Raw genomic sequence first — 21130 nt, 5'->3', positions numbered from 1 at the left:
ATGTCATTAAACACATGCTTTCGACTGCTTTGTGTCTCGTATATTCATTTCTGTATCATACTTTTGCGAATTATTTTCTTATTTTCGCAAGGAGGATTTATTCAGGATTTATTTTTATTTAGGTATCACTTAAAGATTATTTGCAAAATGTTTTATATATTTTGCATGATAAAATAATTAAAAAGGTAATAGTTAATAATTGGCTGAATGATCCCAAAATATCCAAGTATCAACAAAGAGATCATCCCTTCTACATACATATGTACACATGCATACTATAACATTTAGCCACCACTGTGTTTCTCCATGTTTTGCTATCCTTTGCCTGTCATTCGGATTTTATTTGCATTGTTTTTTGCACAAGGCATGCATTCACAAATCCCGTCTCTGCACTCATCATTTGTGAGAATCCTAAGAATAGAGTGCAACAAGAAAAAAGAAGAGTTGCAGTACATACATACCTACCTACCCACAAACAAAAACCGAATTCATATCGATCAAAGTAGGAGACATAAGCACACATCCAGCGAGTTAGTGCCGGTACCAACATTATAAGAAGAAAAAAAAAAAAACAATTTACATAACACATTAATCGTGATACCGTTAGATATTGATCTTCATTACAAATCGAATCATTCATCGATCGCCATCTAAATATTTAATTAGTCAAAAATAAAATTAGAACAAAACTTCTCCCTCAGTATGAATAAAACCGAACTGAAGCCAACTGTGGCCCTTACCAGCGCCACAGTGGACAAAATGTCACGTCATGATATGCTGGAGTGGGTTAACAGTACAGTTCATGGCCAACACAAGAAAATCGAGGAGCTGTGCTCCGGTGAGTACTTATAAGGAAGATTGAATGCTTTGTGCATGATTAATTTTTCCTTTTATATCCTTAGGTGTGGCCTACTGTCAAATGATGGAATTATTATTTCCCAATTGCATTGGTTTGAAACGAATCAAAACATCTGCGAAATTGGAACATGAATTTCTCTACAATTTGAAACTATTCCAAGCGGCATTCATAAAACTTAATTTCGATAAATCTGTTCCCATTGATCGCTTAATGAAGGGAAAGTTTCAAGATAATTTCGAATTTCTACAATGGTTCAAAAAGTTCTTCGATACTCATTCGGCCGGTAAGGAGAACCTGAGAGTTCCAGCTGCCATGGCGGCAGCAGCACAAAATGCTCCGAAACCTATTAAGAAGCCTGGCAATCAAACATTGGGTAGCGCCAAAACGCCTGCGGCAAAACCAGACATGCTGAAAACTCCTAAAGGTACACAACAACATGGCGAACGCCAGGTGTCACCTTCGACAATACGCACCCTGCAAGAGACACAAGAACAATTGGCCGAGCAAATACTGTCTGTTGAACATGAAAGAGATACATATTATAAGAAATTGGCCGAAATTGAAGTTATGTAAGTACCCACCAAAAAAAAAAATCAATTTAAAATACTAAAATGCATCAATAGATTGGACGAAATCTCTAGACCCATATTTGATAATAACTCAAATGAATAACATATTTTGAGAGAAGTTCTTGGTATAGTAATTATGGTGGTAAAGATCAACAAAATTGATCTATCAAATAATGTATTGTGTCCTTGAAAGCTCTATGATGCTTTCAATAAAATGAAAATTACACTTTTGCGTAGAGATACTTTACTTGCCGATAATACAAAATACCAAATTACTTATGAAATCGCCCAAAACAAGTGCCAATATATTTGTCTCATTAAAAAAGCATTGTAATTCGCAGTTATAATTATTTCGAACTTATCGACACATCCACCGAACTATTTTAGTTCGGCTTTTAAGATGTAGAAAAAGTGGTAAACGTCAGAAACTTTCCAAATTTCTAAGGGGGTTTTCCTACCAAAAACTGGTAAAACTTTTCAAATTTTCATTTTTCAAAGCGAAAATTGCCTAATATTGTGCAACTTGTAGATTCTTGCAGTTTCTGAGGAATTGGTGTACCATATAGAATACGTAGAACTTGGTTTTAGGAATATATTTGTTTTCAATATGAAATACAGGGTGAGAAAAAACTGATTTGATAGATTTGTTCGAATTGGTCACCTTTGGCACGAATTATGGCCTTCAAACGGCCAATGAAACCGTCACACGCTGCCCGAATGTTGCTCTGCGGTATTTTGGCCTATCCCGGCGAAGCGCTTGTCAAGGGAAGCGCTTTTCCAAAGCTTTAATACACCTTTCATAATATCATTAATACGAGCGGAGAGCGACCATCGACAGTTATGACACACAACCAACCGAAGATGCACATTTTCAGCTGACCTCTTTGGTAAGTAAACACGATCATTTTGTTTCTTTACAAACTGCTAGACAACTAATGTCTTCTCACCGGAGAAAACCAAATTCGGCAGTTTACTTTCGGCCAAGCGAAGCAACTCTTTAGCTCTTTTGAATCAATTTTCTTTTTGTTGTGGTGTAAGTTCTTGCACTTTTTGGAATTTTAATGGCTTTACCCCGATCTTATTTTTCAATATTTGCCGAATGGAATATTGCGATATGTTCACTGCGACGCTGGTTTCGACCAAGTCGCTTCTTTACTTTTCGAACCATTTCTGCTGATGTTGCTGTTTTCTTCGGTCCACTTCCTTGACGTCGGTCTACGCTACCGGTATCACGGTAACGAGCCATGGCACGAGACACAAAAGATTTATTCACATTTAAACGCTGGAGTGGTCTAACTAACGATATCCACTTGTGGTTTTCCAATTTAAAAACATCACACTATCACGCTTGAATTCAATCACGAATAACTTTTTTCCTATAAAATTCTCATCAAAATGCTTACGTACGTTTGTAAACAATATAATGAGCTGTGATTGGAATAATTTTAACAGCTGTCGGACGAGTGGTTTAGAAATGACAGGAGTTTGAAATTGGTTGCAGTTTTTTAATCTCACCCGGTATTAAGTCATGTTAGTAAGTGGTGACCATTTTCCGCGTCTTCTAACTCTAATTGAATTATATGTTTTACTGTTTAAATATATTTTAATACCAGTCACATTAACTTTTCTTTAAATTAAAATTAAATTTTGGCCGCCTAAAACTATACTCCCTATTTTATTTTGTTTAGTTAATATAAAGATGGCGCTTGTTATAGTCAAGACAACAGAGCAAGATCATTTGCTGAAGCTTTCGTAACCAGTACAAATCTCCAATCAAATATGCCTATGACTTTTTTTGCTACTGTATTTTTGAAGCTTCACTTTAATATTTTTTCATGATTTGCTCTTAATTTGGCATGTATGACTACAATGGATGCATACGAGTTGATTTTAAAAAAACAAATCAGATTTGTGCAGTCGAAGTATTATGTATTTATACTTCACGTCCTTCCTGGAATTCTAATTGCATTAACTGTGCCATTGAAGCACATCATTCATTGTTTTATAATTTTGAATTTTTAATGTATTACTTTTTCTCTTTTTTCCTAGCCTCAATGAGTCAGTGCAGAATAATATCTTCGTTGAGTGGTGTAATCGTGCTTTGACCATACTCTATGCTACAGATGACACTCCCCCAGGCCCTGTTGATGATCTTGCACAAGAAATGATGCCAGCATTATCATTAGAAACTGATATATGAAATATTTCTAATATATTTTTGTTCACTTTTCATAATTGGTATTAATAAATGTTATGTTAATAAAATATAAAATTAAGAATATACAATAGATACAGCTCTTTATTCACCATCATTATCTGAATGTTGGGATGGAGACGGCGATGATGAATTTGAACTGGCATAATCACAAACTAAGGCTAAACTTTTGGGTAAATCTACTAATACAGGAACTGTTTGGTGTTGAGAAATGTTTTCATCATCTCTGGACTTGTCCTTGGTATTTTCGTTTTCATTACGAACCTCACTTGGGTTTGATACCTTTTTAGCCTCAACAAACTCCTCACTTGTATTTGCTTCAGTTTCAGCTGTGTTTAATTTTCTTTTTATACCCAATTGCTCATATTGCAGTTGTGAATTTAAAGCTTTTTGTCTCTTCAAACCACCGAATGTAGTCTGTGTGGCACTAGGTAAGGCAGGTTTCATTAGGATATCTAGACGTCTTTCTTCTTCGCGTTCATGGGCAGATTTACTTTGCAGTTTCATTAAAGAAGCCATTTGACGATCTTGTTGCGTTTCGGGTAGTAAATCAATGTCCAAGCTACTTTTTGCCAGTAATTTATCATCAATTTCCTTGAGGGCCTTGAGTTCTTTTTTCTTGCTCTGCAATTAAAATGAATAATTGGTCAATTTACTTAAATTCAGTATTTTTTGGGTCCGTTTAAGTATGTTGAATCGAATGCGAAAGCAAATAAAAAAATGGAAAATGCACACAGTTGTTGCAATGATTGTTTTTCTTTCTTAATACCTTTGAATGGTCTTACAGAAACAGGCACTTAGTGACGTTGTATACATACCCTAAATTCTGATCTTAATTTGCAATTTGCCTCATAGCAATCATTCCAAAGTGTTTTATTTCGATCTATCAATTTCTCCAATATTGGCTTTGCCTTTTCACCGGCAACTATATCCTTAGCCTGATGTTCCAGTTTGTACATCGCATCATCAAACAAACGCTTTTGTACCTCCTTGGTCTCTGGTACAACTTGTTCGTTCTGTGTTGGATCCCATCGATTTTCTTGCCTTCGGGCTCCAGACAATATCACATAATCCAGATTACCTGGATCCGTTTGTATTTCAAAGTGATTATCACATAAATGACACTTCATGCGAAATTTGTAGATTGGCGTGGAATAGTACATGCCCACTTTGGTCTTTTCAGCATTATATCGCACTCCCATTCCAATGTGATTTTTACAACCATCGCACCAAATATTATAGGGCATCTCAAACCGTATAATAATTATGCCCAGGTGAATTTTCCGGGCTCTTTCACGAAGGGCATGTGTGCCTTGGAATTTATTAAGACCTCCCTTTCGTGGATCATAATCCGGTGGGTAATATTTATTCTGTCCCTTGCGTTCACCCATCTTTGCAAATCTTAATCGACTTCGTTAATGTAGGATTTCCTAGTTTAGTTATTACTGCGATTAGCTGAAATAATTAGAGAATAAGATGAAAATTTCATCTGTTTAGGTATACGTTTTGTGTTGTTTCCATACCAGAAATAGGGTTTATTATTCCTTTTCGTACAAATTGGCAACTGGGAGATTAGATCCCATACTTGTACAGCTCTCCCAAATGTTGTCTATTACCTCCCTTTCTATTTGTATTCAACTAAAGATTTGTCGTAGCTCCAAGGCCTTGATTTACCAGGAGTGGTTCGATAGTTCAAGAAACGTTTGGAAAACAAACTTTGACACAATAGGGCTATTCACTAAAAGGAGCAACGAACAAGACGTCTGTGATCCAACGCAAATGTAAACAAACTATCAGCTGTATATCTAAAAGAGCTGCCAACCCTTTTAATGTATGATTTTATTTGTAGTTTATTCATAAGGCACACTCCACTTATCCCATGGTACAATAAAAAGGTATGGTGAAAAAACCAGATGATTACAAAACTTTTCTGGTTGTGCCCGGCTTCTGCTATTTTTTGTGGTTGGGAAAATAAAACCAAAGAATTTTGAAAATCAATATTTAAAAGAAACAAAAAGTGCGAGAGCCGCATTAAAGATAATAACTAGCTTTGAAATTGAATTTAATTATAGAATTATTTAGATCCAATTTTATAAAGAAAATGCCGGAATATCATTTTTCTATCGCTATTTTTAACACAGTTTGAAATGTCGAAAAAATTAAATAATTGAAACAAAACGATGCTATTTTATCTACTTATATTACTGTGACCGCCGACCGCATTTATACTCTTTGTGATTTATTTCTCTAAACTAGCCCAACTTTGCGACATAAAACATACAAACAGTAGTGATGCAAGAAAACGTTGCTATATGCCATAACATACTAAAGAAATGTTTCTTATGAAATTTTCTTATAAAAAATCGCATTTTGCTTTTTACATTTTTCCTTCTGATAATGTACCCATTGTAGAGTTAAGAAAGTAAACTCATGTCAAATAACCATATCCGTCTCAACATTTTCTGCAAGTTAGCTTGTCTTTGATTTGTGCATTTACAATGGATGTTTTAATGTAATTTTAGTATAATTTTAAAAAAGCTGTAAACATAGGATTGCACCGGTTTACCTTCTTAATTGTACTATGATTGTAGAATGGAACAAAGGTTTCTCAACTTCAAAGAAACTAGAAAAATGCAAATCTGTGCTGGAGTCTATGTGTCAAACAAACTTTTAAATATACAACAGTTTGCTTTGTTAATTTTTAATTTTTTTAACAAAATTTTTATTTTTGGAAAAGCCCGCGAAACAAGAATGGAATTTCGGTGTTATTCCACAAGATGGAATCTTGTCCTACTAGGACAATACATTTCTATCACAAAATTGTACAATTTCTTACCCATTTCGTAGAAAATTTGTATTTATTTTGCAACCAAATTTGAAATTATTGTATTTTTTATTCAAAACAATACACACACATACACAAAATGTGTATACGTTTTGACAGAATAAGGGCACAAAAAGAAAAAAATTGCATTAGGGTAGCTTGGTTCATGGAACAATAAGGAGGTAGAACAGCTTCGTAAAACTACAGAAATACAGCCCTGAGGCTATGCCCGATTTCTTTCAGATTCATTCAAAATTTTACGAAACAAGTAGTTTTCATTTTTTTCATACTTTCCCTCATTTATTAATGAGTCAAATAGCGCCAAAAATGAATGAAATGTCCGAATTTTATCCCAAAAAAATTATTCAAACTGTTCAATATTTTAATTTAATTTCTACACTGGTTAATAGCTTTAATGCGCGAGCCCCAATGTACGTGTCTTCCAATCATTGGTTTTGGATTTTTTTTCATTTTTAAAACAATAAATACATTTACAAAATTAGCAGAAGTCGGGCACACACAGAAAAAAATCGTAAAAAGCTGATAGCTCTACCCATGGTACAATGATATCAAGGTAGGGCTATGATACCATATGATTTTAATTTTTTTATTTTCTTGGCCTAATATGTCATCTTTTTTGTTTATGTATGTGTTTTTTTTTTTTAATAACAAAAAAATTGTTCAGAAAACATTCAAATTCGGGTGTTTTCAAAATGTTCATTTCAAAGCATGCATCGACAAAATCTAGAGTTTTTGTAGCGAAATCATCCTTTAGAGATATATAATACATGATTTTGAAAAGAAGTGTTGACCTTTCATTCAGTTATTGCGGTTTTCAATTATTTATTCAAAATAAATGCAACAAGTTATTTGATTTTTTATTGTTTTGATACTAATTCTGACATTACAAGCCAAACAGGTAGACCTCTATACTTGCAATTTTTCAAAGTTGACCTACCTTCTCTTCATTGTACCATGGCTCTACCCATGGTACAATGAATTTAAGGTAGGGCAGAACTACCATATGATTTTAATTTTTTTTTTTTTCTGGCTTAATATGTCAACTTCATTTGTTTATGTATGTGTATTCTTTTCAATAATAAAAAAATTTTCAGAAAATATTCAAATTCGGGTGTTTTCAAAATGCTTATTGCGACTTATGCATCGACAAAATCTACAGTTTTTGACACGAAATAAACCATAAGAGATATATAGAACACGATTTTGAAAAGAAATTTTGACCTTTCATTCAGTTTTCGCGGTTTTAAATTATTTATTCAAAATCAATGCAACAAGTTGCTTGCTTTTTTTATTGTTTTGATAGTAATTCTGACATTACAAGCCAAACAGGTAGACCTCTATACTTGCAATTTTTTCAAAGTTAGCCTACCTTGTATTCATTGTACCATGGCTCTACCTACCTTTTTATTGCACCATGGTTCTACCTTCTGTAATTATGCCATGCATTTAACAACATTTCATTGTCAACATTTTATTCATAAATCCATTGTATATAGACAAATCAGAGGTGGAAACTGTTTTCAGTGATGTTATATATGATACCGTAAATTACAGAAAATTGCAGAGCTGCATATTATTATTTACCTACCGTGATTTAATTGTACCATGGCTTTACCTTTGCACTAGATGACATTTTTTCAAGTGATCGTATTATCATTGGTACAATTCTTAAATGTAAAATCAAGTGTTGTTTTAAAATAATTTATCGTAATAAATCAAATCTGAATAAAAACAATAAAGAAGGTATTTTTGAATAGTTAATTGTCCTGGTAAAAGGCTTTAATGTAAACGTTGCCCAACAGTTAATCTGTTTCAAAACCTGGAAGAATCTGCTAGTTTTGGAATATTTTTCGATATCAAAAAGGAAAATTCGGTTATCGTAGTAAAAACTTTTATATTCTTGCAGTTCTGGAACAGACTATTACTGTTATGGCACACTTGTATCTAATTTTTATTGTAGAATAAATATAAATCTCAATGGCATAACAGAATGGACGTGCTACATGTTTTTCGTATCGCAAGGCATCCATTTTCATATTGTAAATTATTAAAGGGCTTAACAGACAGGGCACAAAGGGCCATTTAATGTATTATTGTAGGTAAAAGAACAACAGGGAGACCGATTTTCGTCACAAAACGTCTCCTTGTGGTCTTTGCTTTAAGGCATTATCAGACTGAATGGGTTTTCATTATGTGCTGTTATTTTTATTATCCACGTGTATTTCCTTGTGTATGTCAAAATTCCTATGTTATATATAACTCATAATTTTTGCTATCACGCAGTTACACATGTTTTTTATTTCGATTGATTGCATTGTTATTATATTGTAATTTTCAAGAATTTATAATCTTTATTGATGTATTTCCCCAAATTTAATTTTATATACTTTCAGACAACAAATATTGTAGAATCAAGAAGGAAAAATCATGAAATCAGAAACGGTGTTTGCCTTTTCTGTAAGTTACCTTGTTAAATTTCACTGCTTAGAAAATAGGTTCCCATCTCTGATTTGTGTATGTACAATGGATTTATAAATGTACATTTTGACAATGAGATGTTATCAAAATAATAATGTAAAAAAAATTGTAAACATCGGCAATCACTTTACCTTCTACCACGATTGTACCACGCTTGCAATGACGGCAGAAGAATTCATGTAGATGCATCAGCGCTTGGGTACATTGAAATATCAAAAGTTTTAAAATGTTTTGTTATTTTTCTTTTGCAATAATAAGTGGATTTTTATATGTTTTGTTATACGACGCCAATCTGAAGCTGTTATTGTATGCATTTTTCCACATTTTTGACAAATTTGAATAATTTTTCATTCAAAATTTTCAAATATAAAATTGATTTGGCAGTTCATTGTCCCAACAGCTGTTTCGATGCGACTACCTGTATTCATCTACCATGCAGGCAATGCTTATTTTGTTGTGGTCTGTAGTTGGCCTATACTGTACATGAATTGTTATCGATTTTTCCTACTGAAAGTCGATTATTTGAATGTCAAATATATTCTTGGTGAGATTTGTCTAATTGGCAGAAGAAAATATTTGTGCTGCGAATTTTCAACCCTTTTTGCCACGTTATTTGCTGAATTAAACCTCAGAATTTAATTTATTTTGGTCTTTGAATAATAATTTCAATATGAAAATCTACACAAATGAAGGGAATCCCTTTGGACTTAAACTGCAACTTTTGGCCAAGTTCGCAAAACGTGAGGTGGTTGTGGAAAAAGTTAACCTAAATGGTAAGTATAGGAAAGGGGGCATTTTACATTCGATGCAGGGGGGAGTGTTTACATTTTTTTAATTAAGGCAAAAATACCGCGGTGAAATAATAGAATTCCCAGGAATTTTTTCTTAATAAAATTATGAAATGTCTCTTTATTATTGCAGATGCAAACGGCAAGGATTTTCTTTTGTTGCCAACATATGAACTGGAAAATGGTATCAAGTTGTTTTCCACAGATGCTGTAGCAAAATATCTCTTTCCTGAAGAAGGATTGCAGAGGGATGAGGTTTGTCAAATAAAATCGGTTTATAGATGGAAAATATTTCATTGCTATGCCTATTGACCTTGTCAAGGTTACACTAATTGACACCTATCTTTGTTTTGCAGTGGTTGGAGTGGTCCACTACATTGCTGGCACCTGCATTAGTTCACAAAATGGGTGTGGGCCACCGTGCAAATCCAAATGCCTCGCCCGTCCTCAATGCTTTAGTAAAGAAACTAGAAGACACTTTATCTAAAACACCATTTTTAATAGGTGATAAATTGTCAGCTGCCGATATCTCTGTGTGGTCTTTATTGGCCCCTGATGGTACCCTAAAAGGTGCTCAACAGATTGATAATCTTCTGGTGTGGTATAGGAAAATTTGTGCCATGCCAGAAGTGCAAGCAGTACTGGCAACAGAACCATTGAAAGATTTGACATTCAATGCTTTGCAAAACTCGAATCGTTTTGGCGGCCTTTACCATGTTCCTTTGAAAGTATCTGCTTCATCAGCTGATGCCGGTAAATTCTTGGCCGATGCTGGTTCTAATATAGCTGATACTCTAACGGAGGAGGAAATAACATCGGCACGAAATAACTTTGTTTACAAGAAACCTGCTGAACGCCAAGAGCCTCGTACAGTTCTGCCAAAGGCTGGTGAACGCAATGTCTTGATCACATCTGCCCTACCTTATGTTAATAATGTACCGCATTTGGGCAACATAATTGGCTGTGTGCTATCTGCGGATATATTTGCAAGGTAATACACACAATTATTTATGATTTATCTATGATCGTATAACTAAAATCTTCGTCAAAACTTTTTATTTTCACGTCTAGATATTCGCGTTCAGTGGGCTATAATACTCTATTGATTTGTGGCACAGATGAGTATGGCACCGCCACCGAAAACAAAGCCTTAGCCGAAGGATTAACTCCCAGGGAAATTTGTGATAAATACTTCGAATTACACAATGGTATTTACCGTTGGTTTGGCATCGGTTTCGACTACTTTGGACGTACCACAACTCAGGAACAAACAGAGTAAGTCAAAGTTCAAACCTCCAATTTAAAACTTTTTTAATTTATGTGTCTTTCTAGAATTGTCCAAGAGGCCTTCCATGATGTCTATAACAACGGTTACATTCTAACTGAAAGTGTTGAGCAATTGTTGTGCCAAAAATGCGATAGGTTTTTGGCAGATCGGTATGTAATGCATACAATTGCCCATGTGCCTAAAATTATTTACTATTTTTTATGCCATTTACAGATTTGTTGAGGGCACATGCCCCCATCCCGGTTGCGGTTATGAAGATGCCCGGGGTGATCAATGTGACAAATGTGGTAAACTCGTTAACGCCACTGAACTGATAAGACCTCGTTGTAAAGTTTGTAATACTGCCCCAGTCATACGTTCTTCAGACCAATTGTTCCTTGATTTGCCTAAAGTTGAACCACAATTGCGTGAATGGATTGAACGCGCAGAACACGGTTGGACGAACAATGCTCGAGTCATCACACGTGCTTGGCTACGTGAAGGTTTGAAACCCCGTTGCATTACTCGCGATTTGAAATGGGGTATTCCTGTACCACACAAAGGATTTGAAAATAAAGTATTCTACGTTTGGTTTGATGCACCATTCGGTTATGTCTCCATGACTAAACGTTACACCAAGGACTTCAAACAATGGTGGCAGCCCGAAAAGGGTGTTGACGTAGAACTATACCAATTCATGGCCAAGGACAATGTTCCGTTCCATTCAGTGGTCTGGCCTAGTGCTTTGTTGGCCATAAACAAGGGCAACACCATGGTGTCGCATATAATGGCAACAGAATATTTGAATTATGAAGATGGCAAGTTCAGCAAGAGCCGTGGAATTGGTGTTTTTGGTAATGATGCTCAGGTGGGTTTGAAAAGAATAAAGTCGATTCTTATGAGAGTCGCTCTTACGTTTAATGTTCACTGGAGCATTGTTAAAAATTTGGTTGCTAATTGAGATGTTATTTCAGGATACTGGTATACCTGCTGATGTATGGCGTTTCTACTTGGCTTGTGCTCGTCCCGAGGGCCAAGATTCAAGCTTTAGTTGGAATGACTTGGCGGCCCGTAATAACTCCGAACTTCTCAACAATCTGGGTAATTTTGTTAACCGTGCCCTGGTTTTCTGTGAAAAGAACTTCAACGGTACCGTGCCGGCCATGACTCTCACCAATGACGAGGAGGTTCTCTTGGCTCTCATCAACCGTGAAATACGTGGATACATTAGTTCGGTGGAGAAGGCTCGTTTGCGCGACGGTATTCGTCACTTGTTATCCATATCAAGACATGGCAATGGCTATTTGCAAAGTCAGCAACCTTGGGTGCTGCTCAAGGGAAGTGAAGAACAAAAGGCCAGAGCAGCAACAATTATTGGTATTTGCGTAAACATCGCCTGCTGGTTAGCCAACTTGATATTCCCTTACATGCCTTCCACTGCACGCACTATGTTTGAACAATTAAACACAAAACAGATATTACTGAATGCAGAGTAAGTTCATTCGCCATTTTTAATAACTCTTAAACTAAATCTTTGTTTAATATTTATAATTGCAGAAAACCATACGTCTCTATTTTGTTGCAAACTGGACACAAGATTGGTAAACCAGCCCCTCTGTTTGCCAAGTTAGAACAACAGTTCATTGATGAAATGAAAAAGAAGTATTCTGGACCCCAAGTTACTACATCGTCAGGATCTGGCCTATCTGTTGCTGATTTGGAGAAGGCTGTTCAAGAACAAGGAGAAAAACTAAGACAGCTAAAATCAACAACAAAAGACAAGGCAGTATTGCAGCCAGAGATCGATAAGCTATTAGATTTAAAGAAACAACTATCTGAGGCACAAGCTGCTGGTGAGAACAAGCAGAATGGTACCTCATCAGTCAAAGATTTGGAAGCAGCTGTTCAGGCGCAGGGTGAAAAAGTGAGGCAATTGAAGGCACAAACTAAAGACAAGTCCGTATGGCAGCCAGAAGTCAACAAACTTTTGGATTTAAAGAAACAATTGGCTGCTGCACAATCTGGAACTTCCACTCCCGCCACAACGAATCCTGCTCCAGCATCTGATGCAAATCAAGTCAAAGAACTTGAGGATAAAATAGCCAAACAGGTACAGTTTTAAGAATATTTTTGATCAAAGCTTTATATATATTATTCAATAACTTGCATTTTATATAAATAGGGTGAAAAGGTACGCACATTGAAGGCGGCTGGTGATGCATCAGTATGGAAACCAGAAGTGGAGATTCTATTGGCTCTCAAAAAACAATTGTCCGCTTTGACTGGGGCTCCAGATGCAAATGCTCAAGGCAAAAACAAGAAAAAGAAATAGAAGCATTTCATATAAAGTCAGCATTTTGTGCTTTTTTACATAAAGTCGATGGTGTTCTTTTTATATTTCACTCATTTTCACAATAAGTCATAATCGTATTGCGTGAGGAAAGCAGAATTAAAGACTTATTTTTTGCGTATGATTCTTAACATTACATTTGTATTCGTTGTTACAAATATTTAGTAATTTATTTATGTCTTTGTCTAAGAAAATCATTAAAATATAGACGAGTATCCCTTTTATACATTGTAACGATATTAATGATTCTTTATATTTATTTCACATCTTTCAAGTTATTTGAACCGCTCAATAAAAATTTCCAATTTATAACGAAAGTTTGTGTTGTTTACGACAGAGTGGGGGATGGGAATTGTATCCTCACACTAAATGAAACGATTGCAAAAAAAAAAAAAAAAAAAAAAAAAATACGAGGACAACGGCGAGGCGTATCACGGGCAGAACTTGGGTTGCGGACAAAGAGATTTTTTGGCCTCTTATAACATCATATCCACATACTTTTGTTGCAGTGCCTGTTTGGGTGGGAGCCAACTAAACCATCAATGGTGGATAAACTCCCCGTGGGCGTGTCAGGTCTAAGTGGCATTTACAGATCCCATCAGCAATTAAAGTATGAATGCCGTTCATGGAGTCCACCCCGCATCTGGAGTCCACCCCGCATCTCAATTCGTATTGGGCACAAATTATGTGGTACTCTTTAATGGCCCTACAAAACCTACCCACTCAATCCAGAAGGTCTTTGTTTACAACCCGTGGAGGTAGCCGAATTGTTGACACTGCAGTTAGCAGAAATCAAACAAATATGTGTAGCTGTTGGAACAACAACAAGTGTGACTCCCTGTGAAAAGGTTAAGAACGTAAAGACAATTTGTATTTGCTGTCTAAAATATGTCAACATTTTTATTGAATTTCATGAATATGATTTATTTTACGTAATTAAAAATCAGTATCCAGGATCTGCGGTAGTTGTTGTTGTTGTTGTTGGTAGTTTACCATCTCTTCCGCCAAATATGTTCCCGACGCCAAAATCATTGCCAGATCCAAAATCAAAGAGAACTGGTAAACGTTTGGGGAAATGATGACTCTCACTAGGACGTTCATTTTCATATCGGCTTCCAAACGGACCAGGACGTGATCCTTGTGCTGGCCTATTTCTCAACTCTTCAAATAATCCTTGAACTCTATGTCCTGGTCCTCCAAAAGGTCCAGGTTCTCCATGTTCTGGTCTGAAAGGACGACCAGGTGGTCCGGGAATCCTATTTCCTAGAGGACCATGTGGTCCTTGATGTTCCGGAGGACCATGTGGTCTATGATGCTCGGGAGGACCATGCGGTCTGTGGTGTCCAGGAGGTCCAGGTGGTCCTGGCCTTTTAGATGGTGGTGGAGGTGGTGGTGGGGGAGATGACGTTTCTCCATCATCTTCTGTGGGATCAACAGTAGTTGTTTCAGCACCTTCTTCCTGCAAATATATGTATTTCTTAGATTTTCACATTCAAGGGTTGAGATACCATTCCAGTTTTACTTACTTGGGCTTGACCCACAGCCAAAAGGGCTAACACCCCTATGACTACAAAAAGTTTCATTTCGATAGTGTTAAAAAAATACAGTTTTCTGCTGTATTTATATGGATATTTTACCAGTCCTATTTTGTTGAATGTCATTTTGTGTTGTGTATGGATTTGTAACATGGATATAATGTCGATGGTAACAAAATTCAATGATGTGGAGAGAATTAGTAAAATAATTGAAGTCCTTTTGTATGCTTAAAGAAAAATACTTATAAGTAGTATGTCCTGCTTGGCTACATTTCTGGTAAAAGAATAAAGGAAAAATACAGCAGAATTCAAATGTATGTAAATCTTAGCTTTATTCTTATATTTTTTAGTTCTTCTCATTTCGAAGCCACAATAGGATTTCGTTTGTGATTAGAGTTGGCATTATAATCAAGAAGACTCTAGATATAACATTTATATAAAAAATAACCCTTGTGATTTTAAGGAAAGCAAGCCAATTATTATTTTTTTATAAATACCAGTGCCGGTATAGGGTATTAAACCGTCGGTCACGATTGCCAATGAAAATTAGTCTTTAGTTTCTTTTGGTATTAATTAATTTTACTTTAACTGACGCATTCTACATAAGTTAGTCACAAGATAATTGTGTAATTATGATTGCAATTGTATAAATATTTGTGCATATCTTCGATCGGTTGATTAATCTTTGGCTTTCCATACCATAATTACTGTAATTATCTTACGCAAATTACATTAATTGACCAACAATTAAAAACGGCCAGTACAATAACATTTTCATTAAAGAAAATACTCAGTAGTACAGGGTGAGATGAAAAAACTGCAACCAACTTGAGACCGCTGTCATTTCTAAGCCACTCGTCCGACAGCTGTTAAAATGATTCCAGTGATAGCTCATTATATTATTTACAAGCATACAAAGGCATTTTGGTGAGAATTTTCCAAAAAAAAAAGTTATTCGTGATGGAATTCAAGCGTGGTAGTGTGATTTCCTTATATAAGTGGCTATCGTTAGAGCACTCCAGCATTTAGATGTCTTTTGTGTTTCGTATCATCGCTCGTTACCGTGATACTGGTAGCGTAGCCCGACGTCAAAGAAGTGGCCGGAAGAAAACAGCAACATCAGCAGAAATGGTTCGAAAAGTAAAGATAGTGGTGAACTGCCGAATTTGGTTTTCTCCGATGAGAAAACATTCGTTGTCCAGCAGTTTACAAACAAACAAAATGATCGTGTTTACTGAAAATGTGCCAATTGGGTTGGCCACCAGCACTCAAGCGCCGGCCATGGTGATGGTGTGGGCCACCATAACAGCCGATGATCGTTCTCCGCTCGTATTAATCGACCGTGGCATCAGAATATTATCGCGAACATATTCGGAAGGGTGTATCAAAGCTTTGGGCAGGCAAACATTTTGGCACAGACCTTGGACATTTCAACATTCCTTTGCTTACTTGTTTGCTGTTAGTTTAATACATGATATCGGCCGAAAATATATATGGGAGCTATATCCATATGTAAACCGATTTCAATATAATTTGGCATATTTATTTTTGTTCCAAATTCCGTTACACATTCTAAATTTGAAGACTGTATCGGTAATCGACCAATAGATATTTGCATATAAAATCAAAATTTTTGAAGGTACCTCCGATACTGATGCCATACCTCCAGTTCCAAGTGGAATTTCAAAAATGTATATAGCCTATGTTACTTTCAGGCGATGTTGTATTATTTTCAGGAAAATCTGTTCAGCGGTTTTCGAGACCATAAATTACAACCAAACATACAAACATATTCCTCTTTTATAGATATAGATATCCCGCCACCGGAGCTAGAACCCATTATGAACTATAAATACCATTTTATAGACAAATCTTTGAAAAAAGTGGCGAAAATCATCAATACGCCAATATCGGTAGGCACCGTTATATGGCGGCTATATCAAAACGTGGACGTGAACGTAGACACAATACAAACTATTGTGCTAAATTTTAAAGCTATACAACAGACGGACATTGTTAGAAAGTTGGTACAAAATTGAAGATGGATTATTTTGCACCACTTTTATGTATTGATAATATTTTTTTTGCATGTTCCCCCCGAAAAGATTTATTTTAATTGGGCGGTTCAAGTTTTACGGGAGTATTAACTGATGTATGCATGTCAGTCCGTTGTCCGTGTGTCTATGCATTTCTGTAAACAAAATGCAGGTCGCTTTTATTATTATTTTATATATTTATTTGCCCAAGGTCGAACCCTATTGAAATTGGTGATATTCGGTTCAAATAGATATATAGATATAGCTCACATAAATACCTCTGCATAATTTTATGAAGATCAGTTCAGATTTGGATGTAGTTATACATATCTTCAACCGATTTCGGGTTAATTGTGCACCAAATGACCAATATCAATTCAAATGACTCTAGAAGCAAGTAAATCAAAGTTGGAGAAAATAGGTTCAGATATAGTTACAGCTCCCATATATATGTTTCATCCGATTTGGTTGTTAAGTCCCTCACATTCTTAATATGCACTCCACAAGGATGATTGGTACCAGAAATCAAATACAGCCCAGAAATAACCCTGACAACTTTTGTCAAGATCGGTTCAGATTTGGAAATATCTCCCATGTATATGTTTCATCCGATTTGGTCTTTAGGCCGCTTGCATTCGTAATATACACCCCACAAAAATGATATCTGGTTCTATTGATTAAATAAATATCAGAAATACCTCTGCCTACTTCTATCACGATCGGTTCAGATTTGGATAAAGCTCCCATATACTATATCTTCATTTCGGGTTAATTGTGCACCAAATGATCAATATCAATCCAAATGACCTGAATTTCGGCACATCCGATCGAATTCAGTCTAGATGCAAGTACATCAGAAAATCGGTTCAAATATAGCTATAGCTCCCATACATTTGTTTCATTCGATTTGTACTTTAAGTCCCTCACATTCGTAATATGTACTCCACAACAATGATATTTGGTACCAGATATCTTGTAGAGCTCGAAAATACCGTTGCCAAATTTTTATTGAAATCATCTCAGATTTAGATATAGCTCCCATATAAATCCTTAATCCGATTTCAGGTTTATTGTGCAAATAATGGCTAATTTCAGCGAAAATGGAATAAATTTGGTGGAACTCGGCTCCAATATATATTTATACCCTACACCATATAATGGTAAGACATAATCTTTGTGCGTTTGTTTGTAACATGGAGAAGGAAACGAGACAGACCCATAGTTCCTTTTGGTGATCAGCATAGAATCACATTTTGTCCGTACGTCCGTCTGTCCATGTATTTTTGTAAACAAAATGCAGGTCGCATTTATTATTCGATTGAGATAACATTTTCTAAATAACATGTGTTTGCCTCAAGGACGAACCCTATTAAAATTGGTGAAAATCGGTCCATATTAAATATAGCTCCCATATACATTTTAATTCCATTTTAGGTTTCTTGTGCACCAAATGGCTAATATCAGTCCAATTGGTATGAGTTTCGCTACATCCGTCCAAGTTCAGCCTACAAGCATGTACTTCAAATTTGGTGAAAATCGGTTCAGATATAGCTCCCATATATATGTTTCATCCGATTTTGGTGTTTAAGTCCCTTACATTCGTTAAATGCACTCCACAAGACTGATATTTAACACCAGATATCAGATACAGCCTAGCAATTCATAGATCAAATTTTATCAAATTCGGTTCAGACTTGGATATAGCTTCCCTACATATCTTCGTCCGATTCTAGCTATCTTGTGCACCAGATGGCTAATTTCAGCCCAAAGTGAGTGAAAAGTTGCATTACCGAGCGACTTCATTCTAGAAGTTAACATTTAAAACTTGGTGAAAATCGGTTCAGATATAGCTCTAACACCTTGTATATGTTTCATCCGATTTGGTGTTTAAATCTCCAACTTTCGGAATATGCACTCTACCATAATCATATTTTGTACCAAATATCTCATAGAGCTCAAATACCCCATATAAGCCTTTCTTTTACTAAATATGCATACTACTAAATATGCATAGTGGTGTGGGGTATCATATAATCGGCCTTGCCCGACTTTTAAGCTTTCCTTACTGGTTTTTTAATATAATCCTTCTTGAAGTGATATCATTCACTCTATAGCAATGTAATGTGGTATTAAATATAAAAATGTCTTTGTCAAATTTGGTGAAAATCAATTCAGAATTGGATATGCTTCCCATATATTAGCTCCCTCTCAAACCAAATTATAACTGCTCTAAAGCCAAAGATTGTTAGGTGGTATGATCTACTTCAAATAAATTCCCAATATAAATTCTTTTGTTACGGGAGCTCTACTAAATATGCATAGTGGTGTAGGATATCATATAGTCGGCTCCGGCTCCTTACTGGTTTTTTGTTGCATCGACGAATAATTTTAAGTTTATCTAGTGCGTCCGTCTGTCTCAGTTTCTAAGCCCTCTGAGGGAATTTCAAAGTTGGTACAAAATTGAAAATGGATAAACTTCCACCACGTTTATGTATTGCTATGTATTGGTAAGAAAAACTTTTGCCAATGTATGCCACCCATTTATATAAAGGATTTGATAAGTTCTTGATACATTTTTTACAAGATTTACTTTTATTGGACGGTTCAAGTCTTCAAAGGATATGAACCCTATCTGCAGCAATGTTCGTAGTACATAATTTAGAGTGGCGCCATATAGCAATACATTGAAGGCACAACCAGCAAGGTAATACAATATCGAAGGAAATAAGAAGTTAAAACCATTCAACGCCCTACTTCATTAGGTAAAATTGATTTTAATAAAAGTATCTGGACTCAAACGTGTTTCAATATAATTGCTAATTTCAGAGAGATCGAAATATCAGTGAACCGAATTCAAAACACTGTGGAAAAATTTGACTAGGATCATTAAAACATTGGTGGACCAATTTGGACAATGTTTTGACACCGGTGTAGATCCCATTGTGAACTACAAAGACCGCATTTAATACAACCCCGATAGAAAATTTGGACTAAAATTGTAAAAATACTGAATATCTGCAGCTACCCTTATATAACGATAAGGGCTATTGGGGGGCCGTACCAAAATGTGAACCAATATATATTATTTTCAATACCAACCATCCTAGACATAATACAAACTATCGTGCCAAATTTCAAACCTCAGGAGACGGACCATAAAACATACAGGCAGTCAAACGGACATCGTTAATCGATATAGAATTTTGGTAGACCCCATAAAGTAGATATTTTCACACGGAATGACAAAATAATACACCCTCCATTTCTATGTATAAAAATGCAACTCTGCAGCAGAGTCCTATTGTTTCAAATAGCGTTTTAAGGACCGATTTTATATGTTTATTTTTCTTTCGAGACGAACTGATCTGAAGTTCGCAGTGAAAAGAAAAACAAGATAAACACTATAACCCTGTGAATATAACTCTGTTGTTATAATGTTAACTGATTTAAACCGCTAAGGCAATATGCAAATTTTTGGAAAGGTCTATGGAATAGAATTTTGAAATCACATTTTTACATTTTTCAAACTTTTATTTGTTTTCGTTTCTGCAAGTTTTGTTTTATATTATATTATTTATATTATATTATATTATATTATATTATATTATTATATTATATATATTATATTATATTATATTATATTATTATATTATATTATATTATATTATTATATTATATTATATTATATTATATTATATTATATTATATTATATTATATTATATTATATTATATTATATTATATTATATTATATTATATTATATTATATTATATTATATTATATTATATTATATTATATTATATTATATTATATTATATTATATTATATTATATTATATTATATTATATTATATTATATTATATTATATTATATTATATTATATTATATTATATTATATTATATTATATTATTATATTATATTATATTATATTATATTATATTATATTATTATTATATTATATTATATTATATTATATTATTATATTATATTATATTATATTATATTATATTATATTATATTATATTATATTATATTATATTATATTATATTATATTATATTATATTATATTATATTATATTATATTATATTATATTATATTATATTATATTATATTATATTATATTATATTATTATATTATATTATATTATATTATATTATATTATATATATTATATTATATTATATT

At 34.5% G+C, this 21130-nt stretch overlaps 4 protein-coding genes across 4 annotated transcripts; 2 read left to right on the top strand and 2 right to left on the bottom strand.

Moving 5' to 3' along the window:
• Window positions 1–389: 389 nt before the first annotated feature.
• Window positions 390–3716, top strand: LOC101901582 (microtubule-associated protein RP/EB family member 2). Its single transcript, XM_005182322.4, has 3 exons — window positions 390–838; window positions 903–1428; window positions 3478–3716. Exons 1-3 carry the CDS (start codon window positions 703–705, stop codon window positions 3626–3628), a joined length of 813 nt encoding a protein of 270 aa, XP_005182379.1. The 5' UTR covers window positions 390–702; the 3' UTR covers window positions 3629–3716.
• LOC101901749 (coiled-coil domain-containing protein 130 homolog) lies at window positions 3624–5387 on the bottom strand. Its single transcript, XM_005182323.4, has 3 exons — window positions 5167–5387; window positions 4462–5098; window positions 3624–4267 (listed from the first exon to the last, which is right to left on the bottom strand). The coding sequence occupies exons 2-3, from the start codon at window positions 5032–5034 to the stop codon at window positions 3728–3730; spliced, it is 1113 nt and encodes a 370-aa protein (XP_005182380.1). The 5' UTR covers window positions 5035–5098; window positions 5167–5387; the 3' UTR covers window positions 3624–3727.
• Window positions 5388–9491: 4104 nt separating this feature from the next.
• Window positions 9492–13688, top strand: LOC101900665 (methionine--tRNA ligase, cytoplasmic). Its single transcript, XM_005182318.4, has 9 exons — window positions 9492–9739; window positions 9888–10009; window positions 10111–10745; window positions 10826–11029; window positions 11087–11191; window positions 11256–11889; window positions 11996–12513; window positions 12579–13131; window positions 13204–13688. Exons 1-9 carry the CDS (start codon window positions 9637–9639, stop codon window positions 13351–13353), a joined length of 3024 nt encoding a protein of 1007 aa, XP_005182375.2. The 5' UTR covers window positions 9492–9636; the 3' UTR covers window positions 13354–13688.
• A 554-nt stretch (window positions 13689–14242) lies between these two features.
• LOC131801685 (basic salivary proline-rich protein 1-like) lies at window positions 14243–15051 on the bottom strand. The gene is made up of 2 exons (XM_059120611.1): window positions 14898–15051; window positions 14243–14830 (listed from the first exon to the last, which is right to left on the bottom strand). The coding sequence occupies exons 1-2, from the start codon at window positions 15030–15032 to the stop codon at window positions 14315–14317; spliced, it is 651 nt and encodes a 216-aa protein (XP_058976594.1). The 5' UTR covers window positions 15033–15051; the 3' UTR covers window positions 14243–14314.
• Between the last annotated feature and the right edge of the window lie 6079 nt (window positions 15052–21130).

Source organism: Musca domestica, unplaced genomic scaffold (genome assembly GCF_030504385.1).
Source record: "Musca domestica strain aabys unplaced genomic scaffold, Musca_domestica.polishedcontigs.V.1.1 17, whole genome shotgun sequence".
NCBI classification, from domain to species: domain Eukaryota; kingdom Metazoa; phylum Arthropoda; class Insecta; order Diptera; family Muscidae; genus Musca; species Musca domestica.
This window is presented reverse-complemented; position numbering and strand designations above follow the sequence as displayed.